This window comes from Pecten maximus, chromosome 14 (assembly GCF_902652985.1).
Source record: "Pecten maximus chromosome 14, xPecMax1.1, whole genome shotgun sequence".
NCBI classification, from domain to species: domain Eukaryota; kingdom Metazoa; phylum Mollusca; class Bivalvia; order Pectinida; family Pectinidae; genus Pecten; species Pecten maximus.
In genome coordinates this window covers 17112420-17134675 of record NC_047028.1, presented here as the reverse complement: position 1 = coordinate 17134675, position 22256 = coordinate 17112420, and the positions used below count along the sequence as shown (strand labels likewise).

Below are 22256 nucleotides of genomic sequence, written 5' to 3'. Positions count from 1 at the left end.
TGACGTAGATCAACATGGCAGGAATCAATGTCGAATCAGAGAAAGTTCCGGAACACCCGGTCCTATTATTTTGTTATATTAAAAACCGCAAATTACATTTCAAGGGGAAAACATCTTTTGATATAAAAAGGAAAGAACTTCAGATTCAATTTTTTTTAAATGTTTTAAATGGATAGACAGACAGGTATGTACTCAAGATAACAAATATATAACTTTAACTATTGGTAGACTAAAATATAATTTATTTGTAAATATTTACATTTACATGATTATAACACTCGAATATATCCATGATTTTATCTAAAATATGCTATATGAAGACCAGTCGTTATCTAATGTCATACGTGGGTAAATATTAAAAATATAAAAAAAAATATATAAGAAATCGAATACTATGAATAATTTATTTTAAATAATAATGACAACTTATCATATTAGATACATATATACACCGGAATTTCACACGTAAATGATCGTTTATGTCAGTCATGAGGACATACTTAAAACAAGAAAAATCTGCATCATGAAATAATATACATTCATTTTAGGGCCCTATTACTTGCTTATGATTGGTGTTCATCATTTGATACTGAAAAATGTTGTATGCCTAAATAACCAATAAACACAAACACACAGAGAAATAGAATATGATTCGTTTGCAACATGATCATTTTCGCTGACAACCACAAATGAATTAAGGCATCTGAAAGGTAATAGACATACTACAACTAATTTTCGTTTTACTGAAAAAAAAATGGCATTAAAATATGAAACTAATGCATTTAAAACAACGGGTTTCATTAAAAAAAAAAACATGAACAATTTTTAAATAAAAACATGAATAATATGACATTGTTATACCGAATAGTGTGCATTACTGAATTTTCGCGTATTGTCGTTTTCGAGGTAGTTATCACAGAAATAGTTCGTGATTATCAAAATCAACATACAAGAACAACCAAGCCTGCGAATCTGTGTCTTTGAATAGATACAATAATCGTGATTATCTCGCGAAATAATACACAAGTGTATTTTACTTAATGAAAATGATTCATTAGATATGTTGGTATGTCATAACTGCTGGCATGAAATAGTTTTTTTTTCGGCGGACATATTCTTAGTTGTGTTATTCAACCAGACTTTTGTTGGCTGCGCGTGTTACGCCATGCAGAGAATAAATGCGTACTGATCAAGCGTCTGGTTGATCGAGACTTTTTGAAAATTACTGTGGAGTGAAAATATATCCCTAGTTATATGATCCTATAAAACAAACATAAACAAATAGTTATTTTGACATGCATTATTTAATGTTAGTATGCATGGATGGCTAAAACAAATATTTATCCAAAATGTAGAGATATGAATTTATCAAAAATAACTGAATTTATTGAAAATAATGACAATATAATTATGTTATAGAACACAGATTTACAATTATATGTGTATTTCAAGACATATAGCACTGATTAACTAACTGCTCAATAAAGGAATAAAATCAACAAGCGTAAAAACATTACCTATTTTCTTATATATTCCTATCCTCTCTTTACATATTCTTGAAATGAAACGTCTAGTCAAACTCGAAATGAAATCTTAAGCAGTTACAACCAATCGTCTATAAATCCTGTTTTCATGAAAACAGATGAAAAACAATCCATCCATCTTAATTTACAATTGAATACTTTATTGTGTTTTTATAAAAACAGAAGAAAAGCAATCCATCCATCTTAATTGAATACTTCATTGTGTATTTTGTATCAATTACATAATTTCCGAAAAAAAACACATTTTTCTTTTAAAAACTGGACCACCGATAACAACCATTATAATATTGTAAACGAGCATGATTCTAATTTACACACAAATATATTTAGAACTATTTAAAAAAAATGGTATCAGTTTTCAGATTCATAAGTTGTATAATTTTCTAAAATGTTGCATATACACTTGACAGCGATATACATGTTATGTGCTAAGAAACACCGGATACATACAGTGGCCAATCTAGCAACTGTTTATAAATGACCAAAACAGTATGTATGATATAGACATTTTGGTAAAACATTATCACAGAATAGTATTTTTCTGAATAATCTCAACGATTTCTTTTCGTTGGAATGACATTAAAGTCCTACGTTCAACAAAACGACTATGAAGATACTTATTACAACAACGCAAAACATCTAAATATTCTAGATGTCAAACTCGATAAAAGTGATATATATCAAACATTTCTCAGAAATGTTCTTCTTCCTGTGATAGTCCATTGAACTATATGATGCTGTTTAAGCAGCATCAAAAGCCTTTTAAGAATGCCGGAAATGACGTTATTTCTGATCCCGTTTTGATGTTCATCTCGACACTGACAAGGTCGGGGTTGTAGGTGCCGAACACAGGGATGAGAGGTTCTGAGAAATCAATACCAGTAAAGGTATGGAGCTTCTTCTCTCTTTTTATGTCGGACACTGTCCACTTTCTTCTCTTTGTGTCCACTACAAGACCATAGGTCACGTCGACTGTCAGGCCAGTCGTGTTGTCAGACAAGGGCACGTAGGTCAAAAGGTCACGGTTGTGCCAGAATTCTTGTGCCAGTTTCCCATCTTCTGGGTATCGGGCAACGTAACATGACCTTGAGTGCTCATGTCGTTCCACTGTATGGTGCTTGTCAATGTCGTCTGCTCGACCAATTCCTAACTCGAATACAAGCCATGTTTCTTCGAGAGGCTGGTGTATTGTGAACGAAACATCAACCTCGTAGTAATATTTACCTGGGTCTTTGAAACCAAAAGTACCCACAATTCCTTTGTACTTCTGAAGTTGTTTACTACTGTTTGGAATACCTGAAGGGCTACCCGACTTCCGGTTTCGGAGTTGTTTTCCATCAATTGATACCTCCCTCTCCATGTGAATTGTCTCCACATCAAACACGAAGTAAGGACCTTTAACAGAAATATACAGTACCTTTTGATTTATTCTTGCTTGTAAAGCATTTTTGTTGGCTTGACAAATTATGTTATCAGCCCCTAACGTAAAACTGTTTACGCTTGTAACGTCGCTTTTGACTTGATGATGCAGCGGCGTAATAATTTCTAATAGAAAAGAGTTCGTTAATAAAAGTAGATTTCCACAGGTATCATATACAGGAAATTATCTTATATTTTTTTAATGTTTTGGATCAGTAACACACAAAAACAAAACAAACAAAAAAAAAACCAAAAAACAAAAAACAACAAAAGATGGAGAGTACTCTCGTCATAAACCGCTTCGGTACAATTCGTTTTTGTGTGATATCTCCATTACATAAATGATATATTCAAATTAATCCCTGAAACAACTGATGGAGGTTGACGTTCATTTTGTAAATGGAATAAAAAAAATTCAGAGATATTTTCTGCAATCATACAGCAAATCTAAAATCTAAAATGTCGGTTTTGAGATGTAACCATTAAGGACACAGTTATAACGACTACATTGTATGGCTGTATCTTCAAAGTGGCGATTTTTTTTCTCTTAATATCTATTCAGAGCAGTACTGACTTTTTTGCCAGAGTATTCGATGTTCGATGAACATTATTCGACCGATAAACCCGATTTTGGTAAAATTTATCAAATTTTCCTCAATTTCGGTGGCATGTTTAAGTATATACTTACAAATGACATCTCCAAAGGTCACTGCGGATGTAGGGGTGGTTTGGATTGACTTTAACAGTTCCTTTCCTTCAACATCTGAAACGACAATAACCATATCTATGTTTTCTGTCAAACAACCGTATATTTCATTTAAATCATTTGATATAAGTTGGAAGCTAACTTAACTAACAATTCCTAAATAGATGATATAGTAACTTGAGATTTTAAAGTAAATTCTGATGGTATGAAGGTATTTCCCACATTTCACTGTGTATAATGATTGTACAAAATATCACTGTGTATAATGATTGTACAAAATATAGCATAGTGTATAAGGATTGTACAAAATATATCATTGTGTTGAAGGATTGTACAAAATATATCAATGTGTATAATGATTGTACAAAATATCACTGTGTATAAGGATTGTACAAAATATAGCATTGTGTATAAGGATTGTACAAAATATATCATTGTATAAAATATATCACTGTATATAAGGATTGTACAAAATATATCAATGTGTGTAAGGATTGTACAAAATATATCACTGTATATAAGGATTGTACAAAATATATCATTTTGTATAAGGATTGTACAAAATATATCATTGTATAAAATATATCATTGTATAAAATATATCACTGTATATAAGGATTGTATAAAATATATCACTGTATATAAGGATTGTATAAAATATATCAATGTGTGTAAGGATTGTACAAAATATATCACTGTATATAAGGATTGTATAAAATATATCACTGTATATAAGGATTGTATAAAATATATCACTGTATATAAGGATTGTATAAAATATATCACAGTGTATGAGGATTGTACAAAATATATCAATATGTGTAAGGATTGTACAAAATATATCACAGTGTATAAGGATTGTACAAAATATATCACAGTGTATGAGGATTGTACAAAATATAGCACTTTGTATAAGGATTGTACAAAATATATTGTGAATAAGGATTTACCAAATTGTACTAAATATAATGTATATCAAAAATGCCGAATAATAAACATAAAATTGCATCATAAATCATCTTTGTTATGTTAATATTATCAACCAAATGCAAACAAAACATTCAAATAATAAAAATACAAAAAATTCGCAGAGCTTCAGTGGTTTCTAATTATCCCACGACAACACAAAGATGCTACACAAAACACAGATAATATTACGTAATAAACGTTGTTAGATTGGTTGGGTTCAGATGTCACTACACTCCATAAACGTGTTCAACTGTAAATAAGTCAGGAATACAATAGGAAAAGGAGAAAGAATTACAAGGTTACCAGTGGAAGAAGAAATGGGCACATATTTTATTATATTTATTTTGTTATTTTTTTTAATTACAAACGGTTAGTAAAGGTGTTAGTTGCAATTATCATATAGCATTTATTTGCTACAGTTTGTTGCTATTATGATGCAACTTTGAATATATAGAATGTAGATAGTATATATAGAGAGTTCATTATGGAAGAAAGAGAAATTTGTGTCCTAAATATATATCGAATAACGAATAAAAACTACCATTGTCTGGGGTGGATTGGGTATTATTCTTATCCCATACAAGATACAAATATTGCTTAAACAGTGAATTTTATCCAAATATATAAGGGGTAGTTTATAATTCAACTTCGATGTAATACTGATTATAAAAAAAAGAAAGTCGTGCTTGATGAAAGAAAATAATAAGAAGCAGAATCATGTTAGATGCAGAAGAAACAAGTCATGAGAGCCTACTTCTCCCGTTTCCATGGTGATGGAATCCTAACAGTGCTCCTTTGTCCCCGTACGGATAAGCACCTGGGTGTGTACAATGACGTAGTATGAGCATGAGCAGTAACGACTACACATGCGCAGAAATGGTTTCAAACAAAAAATTCTTCCTATAGTTGGGTATTGCTACAAGGCTTGTCCGACTGAACTGATTTGCCAGTTAAGAGACCATGTTTTCATTCTATGATTTCTTATGATAAACAAATCATAGGTTATTCAAATAAAGACTGAAGATAAATACTGGACATTACTCTTTCTTTTCTAAATAAAGAATCGATTAAAGCATTTTGAACTTTGTTCATGGTGTGTATAGTCCAAAAGAATTATTTAACAAAAACTCCAAATACATATCTGCTGAGGTAGCTCATGCATTTCAAACTTGTGACAAAGCATCTTAACAGAACATGCATTTGATAAAGAACGCACCAGTCGTTTGAAGCTTGATAACAAATATTTAAAATTAGACAGATTTCAGATTAACATTTTTATCAGTAACATTAATCCCATAGGGCTTTTTGAACCACAAACGTTTAAGTAACCATTTTTAACGTAGACTTATCATAATCAAGCTCCGAGCGACTGGGACTTAGAGTGTTCCATTGGGTCACGTGACCAATTACATTAATGTGAGAAATGCCGTCTGATGTCATGCAAACTTATCTACGCCATAGAGAACTTACATGCGTTACTCCACATGACATAACGAGCTACAATGTTAAAATAATGAATACATTCCTGAAACACTCAAAGTGTTAAACCTTTGTGAAAGGAGGAACAGGGGTAGGAACTTAGGGGTGTCACGTGCATGGGAACATATCAAATGTTAACACAAATCAATTAGGACGGCCATTATTACATGTCATTTCACTTAGTATACCATATAAAATAAAAATACGAATCTCGTTTTTTATTTTTTTAAATTATTGATTCATTTTCCAATTTCTTTTATCTAAATTACTATTTGAGAAGCTTTGCTGGTTTACTTCATTTATTTCTAATGATTGGATAATTTATATATGGTCATAGATTTGCTTGAAATGTATCATCAATGTAATATTAAACTTACACAAAACGGATATGTCAAAAACATTTCCTTGGGTTTACATATATTTTTGGTTAATATTGTATGTAAAGATGTGTATAAAAAGAAGGTATGACAGTATGTTATCCCTAATTATTAAAATGTGTTTAACATAAAAACGTCCATTTTGAAGCAGCTCGGTAGATCGGTAGTTCCTCTTCAGAGAAACATTTTGGAAACTTTAAACATTTTTTTGTTTCATAATCAAAAGTAACTTGGCATTGAAAAGGTTTCATTCATAACTGAAATTCCATTTAATTAAGTTACGCCATGATAGCATGACGCTGCACATTTTTGACTATACATATAATTGTACCTGGAGGATGAGAACTTCGAGGGGATCTAGGTGATGACAACGTTCCCTTTGAAGTGTTATTGAACTTTGTCACCGGTGACGTAGGGTTGGTCGGGGTTATGGGTTTGAATGACCTCTCCGGGGTCCCTGGATCCGACAGTTGTGGCCTGGCTGTCTTTTCTATAGAAAAAAAGCATACGATATTTCAAAAATCTCCTCTGTAAATGTTAAACAAGATCCTAAAATAGGATAATTTTCAAAAGAAATTTCCAAGGAACATATCCCAAATAAAAAGAATTTATATACATAAATGCATTTTATTGGTAAATATACAAAGAATGTGCGAGAATGTTAGAAAAAAGCCGTCTACAACAACAGTTGTCAATTAAATCATGACGATGGAATGGTGGTTTCTTTCATGATAAAATTAAAAGCAGATTTTGCATTGAACTTAACATTTTGCCTATAATCCTCCAATACATTTAAAGCATACTTTAGTTATAAGCCATCTATCTATCTTTTACTAGACCAAACAGTTTCGTCTCCACACACAGCTCGTCAATCACTAATACTAGTTTAGCAAGTAACACAGCCTAAAAAGATCAGATGTTCTCAGAGATGGATGCTGCACTGTAAACTAATACAGAAAATGAATAAACTTAAAACGTGTTAATTAATCTAAATGAAACGTATAATACTTCAATTCAACTTCATCAACACTTTTGTAATTACAGTTGTAAGTTAATGACTAAACAAAATGGAAAATAACAATAAAATGCATATGAAACACTAAATCAAACTGGGTGCAGGCCTGTCTTCCTCGGTTATAATGACCATTTGATAAATAAATAGGTCTGAAGAATGCAATGAAAACACGAACAATTTAGGTAGTCCTAAAACAAAGATCATTTATCAGTATATCGGCTATTTTCAACACCAGTTTGCGTATTTACTATAGAAAAACAATGTAAACATTTCATCAGTGTTTCGAGTCTTGAACATCTTACACGAAATAAGAATACTTTATTTACTTTGGTAATAATACCGTTAAGATTATCGACAAGTTAAATTTTCACCAAATTTCAGAATTTTTAATTCCTTACAAAAGCTCGCAAAGATTGTGTTTTATCGAGCTATAAAGGAAGCAACCCCAATGCTGTTACAAAAGAGAATTCGTGGAATGGGTGTCCATGTAATATACTAACGAAGAACAGTTCCAATTCCAAATTCATTTTGTATTTCCCTTTTAATATCTGTGCTTGCCAATACATAGCAAAAACAAATTTTGTTGTTGTTTTTATTTGTTTTTGTTTTTGTTTTGTATGTTTCTTTCTTTTGTTTTGTTTTTTGTTTTTTGTTTTTTTGTTTTTTTGGCGGCATGTAAGAGACATTTTAACGAAAATGTAATATGACCTTGAAACAAAATATCGTAACACCACACTGTTAACACTTCGATTTATAAATTAATGTAAGCTATAATTGAGACCATTGAAATGTGATATAAACGGTTAAGATTTAAACACCTACTATAAGAAATCAATAACATAACTTGTAATTCAGAGTCCCAAATCTACAGACAAATATTAGTGTTAAAAGGAAGCAAAGGGCCATACTTCTGTTACGTATTGGGCGATCCAACGTCAGTTTACAATTCCAAAGAGGTACTCGTATAGAAAGACATTATTGGCACAGAGTTATATAAGGAGAATACAAAAGGACTATAGCTTAAGTTGTACAAGTAACTCGATGTTAGTATCCATTATAATTTGCAGACAATGGTTTGCGAAGTTCAGTATTCCTATATGAAAGTATATACATAGGTAGTACTAGGTGACACACGGACTAAAGGACTGACAAACTGACGGACGAATGGAAAATAATGGTATATTATGCTCTTTGTGTTAATATTATATTACTAGAGTTACATGTATCACAACCAGTATTTGATTTTTTGTGTGACGTTTCAGTGACTACAATCTGTCACCTTTCCCAGAAAAATGACCAGTGACATATCACTTTCATCACACAAATGACCAGTGACATATCACTTTATCACACAAATGACCAGTGACATATCACTTTCATCACACAAATGACCAGTGACATATCACTTTCATCACACAAATGACCAGTGCATCGCCACATTCAGAGAATTAACAACTGAGGCGACGCCTTCAGACATTTGACCAATGCAGCGTCGCCTTCAGACTTTTGACCCGTGAAGCGTCACCGTCATCAGACAAGTGACCGGTGAAACGCCAACTTCGTCACACAAGTGACCGGTGAAACGTCACATTCATCCAATAATGGCTGTGATGTAATATTAACAATAGCATAGTTCCCAGGGTAGTACCTACAAGGAACTGAAAAGAAGGACAATGTTATTGGGTTAATGATTTAGTGCAATATGAAGAATGTTGTCAAACACACATACACACCGAACGCTGTATTACAATTACAAAAGCATGAACAGCCCGACACATTTTGTAATAAGTATATATACCGTACAATTATAGTATACTTACCGATATTATCACAAAATAAACTGATATGTGTGAGACTTCTAACAGGCAAACAAAACCGTAAAAAATACCTTCACCGTATTATTTCCAATAAAACCCAACCTGCAATAAAGTTCTATTTCCACTCAAAATAAACGCCCTCTTGTTCAAGCCAGAAGCTAAAACTTACCTTCCTCTTCCATATCTGAATTGTTTATCCAAACAAGATTAAATACGTAACAAGTATAAATCTCGGAAGCTTTGGATTGTTTGTAGTGTCTCGCGTTCTTATCAATCAAGTACCCCTCCCCTAGTTATGTGAAATATCAACAGTGTTTTTATTTAAAATAATACGGTATGTTAGTAATTGGTAGTTAAACTAGGTGTTCAAAGAATAGACAAAGTATCATCTGCTTCCAAACATTATATTTGATTTGATTACTCATTTGTAACTACGTATTTAGAATTAGAAATAACCATTTCCGTCTAAGTTATGTCAGGTGTATTTACCAACCTAATTTCATATCTTAATCTTTTAATGGGTATCTTTATACATCGCATGTTTTAAATTCTTTGAACAACTCAGTTACACTGTTTCTAAACACTTTAAAGCGCTATATGATATATATATTAGATATCTTTGCTCGCATACATACCGACACCCATCCTAACGGGCAATTCACCCTTGCACTCTAGTTCTTCTGTGAAGTGCAATTATAAATAACAGAGAAGAAGAATGTTTAAAGAATATCTAGAGAGTACAAAGCTGTGAATATTGATAGGTTATAGATAGCACAATACATAGAACCAGGTAAGAAATAAATCAGTTTGTTTCATACCAAACAGCATTATATTAGCAAATGTTTAATTAATTAAGATTGATACACATATCAAAGATAGAAAAAAATTAATCCGAAGAAACGAAGAAAATTAACTATTGAACCCAATGAAACGTGTGCGCAAGGTACATATCAATAGTGCTTTGTGCATTAGTATTTGAAACGAATTAAATGATATTTAGTTATCCTACACTTATTGTATTATTTTGGAAAATTATTCCTGTTTCTAATTATAGATCAATATTATCAATGATATACTATAATGATACTTTTAGCAAGAACAAAACTGGGGGAAAAAAATTGAAATACTCATTTTCATGGCCATTTAAGTGTACAAATTATCAGTGATTGTGCGAATGACACACGAGTGAAATCAGTAATAGATATAGCACTTGCAGAATGATGTTTCGTCTTTCCACCCTTCTAGGAATCAAAAGTACAGTTTTGCTAGGTTGTCAACCGTGTGGAAATCAAGAAGGAAATTAAGGTAAATCGAAATGGGTCGAAACATCGTTATTTAGAAATATATCATAAATAACTATATTGTTATTCCTGAATTCCGTCATTTTGGTAAATTTTAAGTATTGGATCAATTTAATTCAATTGTAGATTCATTTCTTTACGTACTCAGGAAATCACCCAGACCGATGGGTGCAGACTTGGAGTCGCCTTTGAAAAGATTCGCTGGTGCTGGTCTCAGCTTCCTCTGAAGATCGCCATTTGGTTTCGCTTGGCCTGGAAAAATAAAATTGTGATTTCCTATTTTAACTGTTGGAAAACACTTAATTTGTACACGAAAATATGCAGTATTTCAGTTACCAAACGCATTTTTGGAAACACATAAAAGTAAAGAACTTGAACAAAAATTAGAAAATGAAATTCAAATTACCTGTCTGCATACCAACTTTTCCACTGGGAGACTTGTCCCTCGAATGTGTCTCGCCTGATATCCCATTGACTGTTGGAGTCGGTGGCAGCTGTTGTTGACGGGACTGGCGAGTCGCTATAATGTCATCCCGAACACTCTGTCGGGCGTCCTTTAATCCGTGATCCAGAGGAACGCTGTTTTGCCTTTGGAAGGCAGGTCTTTCAACTGGACTCGGTACACTAGCTTGCTTCTGAAATACAGGTCTGTCAATCACAGAGTTCGGGACACTTATTTGTCTAGGAAATAACGGTTTCTCAGCTGGATTTGTTTGACTTATTTGGCGCTGGAATGCCGAACGATCGGAAGGTGCATAACTATTGAACTGTCTTGATAATTTCTCTGGCTCTTCTTGTTTTGTAATTTCCTTTTCCGGGGGACTTGGTGGCGGCACGGTGTTTGCCGTTGGTACTTTTTCGCGAGAAGTTACAACTCCTATGCTTTTTATAAGCTGTACAAATGACTCTTCGTTGAGATTCTGGAAGAAACGCAGAGTCACATCCTCTTTGGTAGGTGCAGTAAAAGAAAGGTTTTTGAGTTCTAACAGTCGTCTTAAGATTGTATTTTTCAAATGGAGAAATTCTGTAGCATTGGTGTAGGATATGGCACGAGATACGAACTCGTTGGCAGTTTGAACATTTCCGGCATATGACTTCAGATGCAGCAACTTCTGTTGAAGGTCCTTTTTCTTTGACAGACACTGATTCTCAAGTTCTCGATGGAGTTGGCTTCTCCTATCGTTAACAATTTGGGCAAGGTTGTTGAACGTTGTATCGATTTCTTCATCGATTTCGTTTTCCTTCTCTTCGAGGTCGTCCAAAAGACGCTGAAGGATGTCGATCGATTCTGTGACGGGGCTCTCCTTAGTGTTCAGTTCACGAACCACACTCTCAACTACAGTTTTACTATCCTCGTACACATCGCTGAGGTTTCTTATAAGATGTCCGTTAGTTTGGTTATGATCGCAAACAGCACATAACGTGCAGACAGGCTTGTCGCATCCTCTTCGATCACAGTAGAAAGTGTACACCTGGTCTTCGTGACCAGGTTTAACACAGGTATCGCGTCTATGGAATTCGTCAAGTCCATAGTCCTGCAAGTCATCTACTGATGTAATAACATGTTTTCTCGTTAACTGGGTACGCTTATGAGCATTGGTACAAACGCCACACATAAACGCAAAACATTCTTTACAGAACGTTTCCGCAAATTCCTCGTCTGGACAATCAGTACAGGGAATTTCAGTGGGCTTCCGCTGCACGCGGAGGAAATCAATGAAATTCCGGGAGGCACTATCGACAGGGAAATCAGTGAGAGATTCGTTGCTGGATTCGTGTCTCGTCTTGCATTTCGGGCACTCTACTTCGCGTTTGACTGTCAGATCGTCCAGACATGAAGAACAACAGGAATGTAGACATAGGAGAACTCTAGGGACACGTTTATCATTGTCGTACTCCTTGGAGCAGACGGTACATACGACGAAATCATCAACGACTTCCTCCATTGTTCAGAACACCAACTGCAAGTACAATGAAGTAATTGTATCAAGTGTATGATGTGTGAATAAGTCTATGATAATTTTGTGTGAATCGTAAACAAAAACACGCCATTAGACCGAATAAAAATCAGAGCAAACTTATATCGTATAGCATAACTTCTACTTTCAGAATGTTATATATTTTATGTTTGAAAGCAAGTCACACCAGACGATTTCTAGTCAGAGCATACAGCATTTGTTCGGCATAGCCGTATAATATTCTTTTGTCGTTTATCTTTTTTAAAGATATTTCTTGTTTTCAATTATCACAAGGACGAACGAATTTCATCCGTGTTTTATGTGATTAATGAGTTGCTCTCAATCTAAAGATAGGGCTTATTAAATATACCGATACACATGCACAACTTATAACTGCAATGCATTCATAGAATGAATGACCGGTTCGATAGTATGCATATCTAAATGTAAAGCGTTGTTCAACAGCAGTGTTGGTGAAAAGAATGTGCGTCTTCTGCCAACTAGGTTATTTAAATGACCTAAACGGATTAGGGGTATTTATCAAATCTTATCAAGGGAATCACATTCAAATCAATGAATAGTTTTCGGTAGGCTCTGATTGATCAAATGACTGACGTCTGTGAAACATGATAGGACGACACACGAAAGTTAAGCCAATCAGTATACATCATTAGATATTTAATAAGACATAAAGCAAATATATACAATAAACAGCAAACCGTAATTGAAATAAGAAATATACATGTCCTTCGGTCTAAACAGTATTTACCGGTAAATACCAGTGATATGGGTTCCGAATAGGTAACTTTTACACAAACAGAAATTAAAGGATTATAATTTATGACCTGTAAATTAGTATTCGGAACTCGCGAATGGGAAAAACCGAGGAGTTCCGGTTGGTAGATCAGTGTTGACGTCACGAACTTGCAGAATACTTTTACATCAAGTTTATTTATTTATTCATTTATTTATTAATTAATTAATTAATTTTTATCTGTTTATCTTTTTTTATTTTTAACTTTTGTGTTTTGCTGTCATGGAACAATGAAACAAATAATTGGTATAGTTTGTTATATACGAGGTATTCACGAAAGTTGGAACAGCTAATTGATCTAAACAACAACCACCCACTGTTGATATGTGTATCTGTCTTTTAGCAGAAGCATATTTTCTTTCCGAAGACATTATATTACATCATATACCACTACTGTAAGTTGTGAGTTGTGAATGAGACAAAACCTATGATAGGATTATCATTACGACTGCAGATGGAACCGGGAGATAGACAAACGGTAGCAGTCTCCATACGGTACCAAACAGTGCATACATACATATATTTACACTTGCAAAGTTTTGTCACTATATAACAATACCAGACCGATTTGTTTACCATTCTTGCATGGAAACATTGACCTTTGAACTTGCGTATGAAAATATGACAGGGTACGGGAACTACTTTCGCCAAGCACATGGCTTTGTTTACATTTACAATTTAAGTTACAAAGGGTTTGTTTACCATTGTTAAATGTATAAAAATAACATGTTTGACAATATTAAATATGATAATCTTTCAAAATGTTTTTTGTTATTTATGTTAATATCATAATAAAAAACAGAACTATTTTTTACCGCGGAAAAAAAGTCTCAATTTGTTGTGAAGCGTCACCATTGGCTGTTCTAATATTTGACTCCTCCCACTGTGTCCGACTTTTATATGATTTTTTTTATTTACAAAGAAAAAATATTGTAATCACAAAGACTTATAGAAACAACATCCGTAAGTGTAAATATAGGGATTGGATTTCACTTTTATGTTAACCATGCTTTTATGGAGCAATTCCTCTAAGAATATATTCTAAATGTGGCGCTAGCGCGCCCCATAGAATATATTCTTAGAGGAATTGCTCCATAAAAGCATGGTTAACATAAAAGTGAAATCCAATCCCTATATATACAAAAACAGTGTTAAGACCATCACTTCACGTAAGGTTATTTGTGTATGTTTACCTATTAGTGTGCGAATTATACACGAGACATGAGCTGTCCATGAGAACCAATTATCAACACGAACACTTAACTCGGTGTTGAGACTATTATTTTAGTTGACAAAGACCAAGAGTCCCCGGGTTCCAGTTTCCTTCATAGTTCTTAACGTACTTATTTCTTATCTTAACATTGTCTCAGGGGGGGAAATGCAGATATTAAGAAATGTGTATTCACCTTAAATCCAATATTCCTTCCTATGTATTAAGTTTAGGAATTGATGAAACTGGAACAAATTACGTATATTCATGTTGGTATCGCTATTCTCTCTAGCAGACGGAAGCACGGTATCTGATGATTCCTGTGGTGTTCCAAAGTATCCTATCTAGCGAGGACTGTTCACATTTCACAAATGCATGTCAACGGATTGTTTTACAGCAAATTACCTTGTACATGTATATCAAATCAAGTAATGTAACAAAACAGAAGCATATTACAAACCCCTATCAATTTCGAAAGCTATTTAACAAAACCCGGATTGTTTCTAGATTTGTATGGCGGTTGTTGTCGATTTGACCTAGATTGGTATGGCGGTTGTTGTCGATTTGACCTAGATTGGTATGGCGGTTGTTGTCGATTTGACCTAGATTGGTATGGCGGTTGTTGTCGATTTGACCTAGATTGGTATGGCGGTTGTTGTCGATTTGACCTAGATTGATATGGCGGTTGTTGTCTATTTGACCTATATTTGTATGGCGGTTGTTGTCGATTTGACCTAGATTGGTATGGCGGTTGTTGTCGGTGAAGCAGAAGATGTTTACTCTCTCGGAACGCCTGGTCTTATTCTCCTTATACTTTTCAAAAGTATCCATGCAGATATATATTTTGTTTATATTTTGTCTTCGTTTGATCGATTTTGAGCTTGAATTATATTTTCGTTATTATTTCTGAATTCTATGTTGTTCAAATAATAAAAAATCCATTTAAAAAAAATGTAATACATTTTGCGTTAGATGTATGGTAGATTTAGTACGCGACAGTTGTTGAGGGGCATTTTATATGAACAAATAGTTCATGTATATAATATAACATTTCTGAACGTGTGCTACAGTGGTAATCACGCTAAAAAAAAAAAGGGGGGGGGGGGGGGGGGCTTTCAATCGGAGATATTGTGTAAGCTTATCGCGGACTATCGTCGCCTCTGTCAATCATAGAGACCTTCATTGCAATGGTAAGGAATACCACACACACACACACACACATATATATATACATGTTCAGAGTTGTAGAATTTGTACAGGTTAAATATGTGTAATGCATTGTCGCGTCTGTCCCAGGAATGAAGTTAAATCGCCTTAAATAAACACATGTAAGACCATATTTATAGTTATGAAAGTTTCTGGTGCGGACTAGTGTATTGAACTAATTGACAAACACTGTTGTTATCTACCTGATATGTAATCTTATACACACACCTCCTTGTATGTATACGAACAATGGAATTCCCTGATTGCCCAACATACTTTATCAGCGTTATACAAATGATGTCTTGTATACCCCCATGTAGGTAAAATGTTAGGTCAATACCAAATGAATTCAAATCGTACATACCTTTGATGGAGGTCAATGTGTTTCCTGGATACCCAACACGATGGAAATCAGAACTCTGATAGCTTGTATTCATCGGCGAGGTGGTTAGACCCTACAACAATTTATAAAGTGTATTTAGTATACTTCAGCATTTTCCATTACGTCGAAATGAAATAAAGAGCTTTTCAATTTGGAATTTTATTAAGGAGTTTTCAAATTAATAGTTCATGCTCAATCAAGCCCAAGTTTCCTGTATTGCATAATAATTAGGTTTTATGTAAGGCATATAAATGTACCAGTCAGTCAACATACTAGGACGAAAACCAATTTCTGAAGAAAAAAAAAAGAAGAAGATTACAGGAACTCTGGAGACGTTGGAACAAACGACAAGATTCCATGAGTGCACACGAAACACCGTTAGAATAACCGCTCTCTCTGAATAGGCTCGACTTTTATAACAGTTTTAAATGACATGTAATCAGATTGAACTCTGCTTCTACTAAGTAGGTGTATATTAAAGGAGCTGGTCTAAATATCACAATTTCACGTTACATGTCGACTACCCCCGACGTTAACACAGGTAGGGTTAGTGAAGACTAAGATGAAAGCTTTACGGACGCAATTATGACTTCATTGGTCGATCTCTTATATGCTTATTAGTGTCGTATGGTTTCAGTGTCACTAACCTATTTCTCAAAATTTGAGAATCTGACGAGGAAAGAGAAGACGCTTATTCATCGTAACACCTGGTCTTATTCTCAATGTCCTTTAATTTGTCCACGCTTCCCCTGGATGTCTAGCTGTGAACAATTCCCTGAACTTTCTATCGCAATGGGAGATTTTTATTTCCCATGTTGTTGCTGATGTTGTTGTTGTTTTTCGGGTAGTATTTCGAAACTCTGGCATTGGTTACATTTACGTCGAACTAGGAATGATACACTTAACTAATTATGTTTAGTTTCAGACAAAACATCCAGTATCTAACCCTATCTGTAGGTGGTTATATGACGCTTACACCTGACCTATTTAAATGTTTTCTTATTAGTTTGTTTCCCTTTTGTATTCAAATATACAGGTCGTCTTATTAGTAGTGACCATTCCTGATATGTCAACTATGGGGTTTAAGTGTACACAACATCTTAACCCGTCTGGAGGCCGACATTCGTTTCTCTGAAATCAACAGGAAACACAATGTCGGGTGTTATAAGATTACTCTGTGGCCGACTCTGTTTTGGTCTCGTCTCTACTCAGCCTCTGTTCCCGTCTACTCGGCCCCTGTTTGTATTTTGAGTTCCCGTTTACTCAGCTCCTATCTGGATTTCGAGTTCTGATACTCAGCCCCTGTCTGTATTTTGAGTTCTGATACTCAGTCCCTGTCTGTATTTTGAGTTCCTGTCTACTCAGCCCCTGTCTGTATTTTGAGTTCCTGTCTACTCAGCCCCTGTCTGTATTTTGAGTTCCTGTCTACTCAGCCCCTGTCTGTATTTTGAGTTCCTGTCTACTCAGTCCCTGTCTGTATTTTGAGTTCCTGTCTACTCAGTCCCTGTCTGTGTTTTGAGTTCTGATACTCAGCCCCTGTCTGTATTTCGAGTTCTGATACTCGGCTCCTGTCTGTATTTTGAGTTCTGATACTTGGCATTTTACTACTGTCCTCCAATAAGATTAACTCTACATTCCAACCTGCACAGAAGTTTTACTTTTGTGCACTGAGACAAAGGATTACAACTTAAAATCATATTCGTGAGTTATTCCCGTCTTTGAAAACATAGATTATGTATTCAGGCCTGTCTTGGGACTGCTTTGGAGCTAGGAGACACCCTTATTGAGCCTTGTCGAGGACAATGTGTATTCTACAACGGATATCAGAAAAAGCATCAGCCATGCAGTCTCCCAGCAAACCCAGGCTAATTATCCTTCGTGGATATCCTAGGACATTGTCAAGACCGTAGTTTAAAATGTCCTTTTATGGCTATTTTAAGATGTCATTCGTGAATTCATTCGGAATAACGACCACGTGACATTTCTATAGCGTACACTAGAAGTTCTCCTGTAGATAGCCCTGGTTACGTTAATAATTGGTTGAAATGAGGGAATAATGACTACCAAAAAATTCTCACGTAGATGAAAATATCTCTCTTCAAGAATCCTAGTTCAGTTGTTGAAAGTATATTATACAGAAAATCACAGATTACTTCATTGCTAATTAACCGCCCTCACTGTAAATTAGCTTTAAATTGTTTACTCGTGATAATTGTATTGTCTATTATTTGACTTGGTGTGTGTGGTTAATCCAGTAGTAGTTTCCAAATGACATACATAAAACAACCTCCATTAAAACACATGAATGAAAATTGATTTTATAGATTTTCCTCCTGTTGATTAAAACACAAATGTAAACATCGTCCCGAATTGATGAACACACATATTGTGACCTTATATAGATCAAAGTGAAACATTCCCGATATATCCTGATAGTGAAGATCGTGTAAAAACTAAGTGTGTTAAAGTATATAATCTTATTTTATTAACCGTTTCAGATGGTGAAGAATGTCTTGTTTACAGAACAGTATGGTTTGTATTTAAAGTCCATTTATATAGATCAGTTTAAAACAAACAATTATTTGACGTGATCTTTAGTATCATCTTCCGATTCGTATCAATAGAGACTGTACAGGGTAGTAAAGCTATTTCACACACGACATATTGCCCTTATTTATTTTTTGAATTTCGACCAAACTTTAAAGGTTTGTTAGCTTTATTTGTTTATTTATTTATGTATTTATTTATTTATTTTTCATTTATTTACTTATTTTTACTTTTTTAGAATTTCACATCCTCCTTAATTTTTTCGATTCGCATTCTAGTCGAATGATTTTCCCCCCAATGTCCACAGAGGAAATTCCGGTGATTCTAATAAACCATTATATAATTCATAAGTTTAACGACTATTTCCGGTAGCTGAAAGACGGCATTAATCACCTGTAAATAATTAATGTAAAATTATAAGAAATTTCAAATATACAAATTATAAAATATATTCATTGTAATCAACATGCGCATAGGGAATTAAAATGTCCATTGATTTCTAGACATTAATTTGAAAATATTTACTCATTTTGACGGAATGTCAGCCATACTGAATCAGTGTATACACTGTGTGTATCATATTACCTTCTATTGTATAGATACATAAGTATCGACTACAAATCAGCTAAAACTTAACGTAAGTCAAATAGCTCCCCGTGTACATTATTTTATACAGACATTAAATTTGATTATATTTCCCAAACAGCTTTATGAATGTTATAGCTACTCATGTGTATTCTATCCCCTTATAGTGTATTTATTTGTGGAATCCCTTTAAATATTCAATGCCGGAAAATAGCATAAGCTGAAGAGTATTTAATTCTTTATCCAAGGGGTAGGGCATTGGCCTGTTAAAAAAACTAACGTCGGACTTAGCTGTGATTTTTTCATTGTTCTAGTATACTAGTTTTGCGATATACTGGTAAACCTATTTACGATTTCGGATAATCTTCTGATAATATATTTATTCAAATGTAAATGAAAAATGAAACAAACAAAAAAATTCCAAGCAGATTTGTTAAAATTAAATTTTGAAACTTACAAATCACATTTACGTTTATACATTGAGGGTGGTATGCTTGACTAAATAGAACTTGAAGTCCTTTGTTCTGTATGCATGACTTTACCAACACTTGTATGTAGAGTGGATTAGTGGGATTTGAAATTAACTAATGTGTATTTGCTTGAACAAGGCTAGAAAGTGTTTATGATGAAGAATTGCCACCTATGCATAATATATATAAACAATGGTGAACTAGGGGGTGGGAGAATACGGGTTAGGGTGGGGGAGTAGGGTGGGGAATAAGGGTTAGGGGTGGGGGAGTAGGGTGGGGAATAAGGGTTGGGGTGGGGGAGTAGGGTGGGGGAATAAGGGTTGGGGTGGTGGAGTAGGGTGGGGAATAAGGGTTGGGGGTGGGGGAGTAGGGTGGGGAATAAGGGTTAGGGTGGGGGAGTCAGGGTGGGGATAGGTTCGGTGGGGGAGTAGGGTGGGGCATAAAGGATGGGTGGTGTATAGGTGGTGACTCCGGGTTGGGGTGGGTCGGGTTGGACTACGGGTTGTGTGGTGGGTGTAGGGTGGCGACTCGGGTTGGGGTGGGGGCTTCGGTGGGGCCTCAGGTTTGGTGTGGGGGCGTCGGGTGGGACCTCCGGAGTTGGGGGTTGGGGGCGTCATGGTTTGGGCCCTCCGGGTGGGGTGCGGGAGTCGGGTGGGCCTACCGGGTTGGGTGTGGCGTAGGGTGGGGAATAAGTGTTGGGGTGGGGGAGTAGGGTGGGAATAAGGGTTGGGGTGAGGGAGTAGGGTGGGGAATAAGGGTTGGGGTGGGGGAGTAGGGTGGGGAATAAGGGTTGGGGGGGGGAGTAGGGGTGGGGAATAAGGGTTGAGGGTGAGGGAGTAGGGTGGGGAATAAGGGTTGGGGTGGGGGAGTAGGGTGGGGAATAAGGGATGGGGTGGGGGAGTAGGGTGGGGAATAAGGGTTAGGTTAGGGGAGTAGGGTGGGGAATAAGGGTTCGGGTGGGGGAGTAGGGTGGGGAATAGGGGATGGGATGGGGGAGTAGGGTGGGGAATAAGGGTTGGGGTGGGGGAGAAGTAGGGGTTGGGGAATATGGGTCGGGGTGGGGTAATAGAGTCGGGGGAATAGATGATGGGGTGGGGACATATTGAACCCGTGATATATAATTAATAAAATGTCTGTTAACCATGGAACACTAAGACACCGTGCCAGTGTTAACTTTTGTAATTGTGTATATTGTGTCATACTACATTATCTTGCTATTGATTAGTAATGTCTCTCTGATGTGTTGAAAACACAAAGAAATAAAAGAATCTGAATCTGAACATAAGCTGTATCCACGGGTAATTCTATAGATGTGTCGTCGCACTCTAACGCACTCAACAAAAGAAATGCAAAAGTAGCATATATGGTTAATGTTAAAGTTAACTTTACGGTGAAACATAGTATTAATGAATGCTAATTAACTAACAAGACTAATTGCATCAGAAACACGTAGCAGATCAATAGAAATGCAATCACCTGTGCATGCATAATAAAAACTTTCATCCAAACTAGACCAACATTGAAACTTTGTCCATACATGTAATAAGCTTGGAAGACATCAATCTGCATCTAATGATAATTAGCTGATTAACTAACACTCCTTCAGTCTGTCTCTTAACATCAATATATCCTGGGAGAAAAATCGAAAAACGGTAAAAAGTGTACTTACCTTTCATCTCTGATCTCCAGCAAAATAAGATTGGACACGTATGTTGTGTGTCGGTAGTGTACGTACAGAGAAAAGTTGATTACATGCCAAAAGTGTGACTTAGGAGGTCGTGTTTAAAATCCCGCCGTACCTGGTGCAATTTGACTACACCGCCCGGCGGAATGGCGGCCGAGTTTGGACATGCCGTTCTCGGGTATACCCCGGTTCTGCCTATTCCGTTAATGATATATTAGGGTGTATACACAGCTCTTTTGTGGGTGTTAAAGTAGACATAGATATAAAGTATTCTTAAATAAACAGGCAAGCACAACCGACGATAGCTGTATTTATTACAACTATACCATTCACGTGGAGAATTTAAAAACACCGCAGAAAAAAATTACACCGATAACAGGAGTGATCGATTAATGATGACGTGGGACTTATGAACATCTGCATTTTTCTTCGCTCTACATTCAAACCTATACTGAGTATATATTCTACATTATCAATTGTGTATGTAAACACCTTATTTATTTTACAATTGCGGGAAAATACACATCAGGAAAGGTCCAAATACTCGTAGACTGCAACAAAATATATCAGATCCCAATGGTTTTGAAGAGTGGGTACAGGTACTGTATACATCGCAGAGGAGCGGAAATTACAAACATTTAACTTCTTATACTTTTATTTAGATTGCTCGACACTAGGAAAGCATTTATTCACAGTAAAATATTGATGTTTGTCTATTTAACCACATAGAGGTAAATGGATGGCAAAGTTGGTTGTCCGAAACAGCCCTTTCA

The 22256-nt window shown here is 35.2% G+C and overlaps 1 protein-coding gene across 3 annotated transcripts; it reads right to left on the bottom strand.

The window, feature by feature from the left end:
- Nucleotides 1-225: 225 nt before the first annotated feature.
- LOC117342285 (transcription intermediary factor 1-alpha-like) lies at nt 226-21652 on the bottom strand. Of its 3 annotated transcripts, XM_033904379.1 has the most exons (9): nt 21469-21652; nt 16180-16270; nt 11034-12588; nt 10772-10879; nt 9962-10006; nt 6826-6984; nt 5393-5455; nt 3652-3726; nt 226-2939 (listed from the first exon to the last, which is right to left on the bottom strand). In XM_033904379.1, the coding sequence occupies exons 3-9, from the start codon at nt 12571-12573 to the stop codon at nt 2296-2298; spliced, it is 2634 nt and encodes an 877-aa protein (XP_033760270.1). In that variant the 5' UTR covers nt 12574-12588; nt 16180-16270; nt 21469-21652; the 3' UTR covers nt 226-2295. The 3 variants fall into 3 exon arrangements, with proteins under 3 accessions (XP_033760270.1, XP_033760271.1, XP_033760272.1); XM_033904380.1 differs by lacking the exon at nt 9962-10006; XM_033904381.1 differs by lacking the exon at nt 5393-5455 and having other exon boundaries at nt 21469-21650.
- Between the last annotated feature and the right edge of the window lie 604 nt (nt 21653-22256).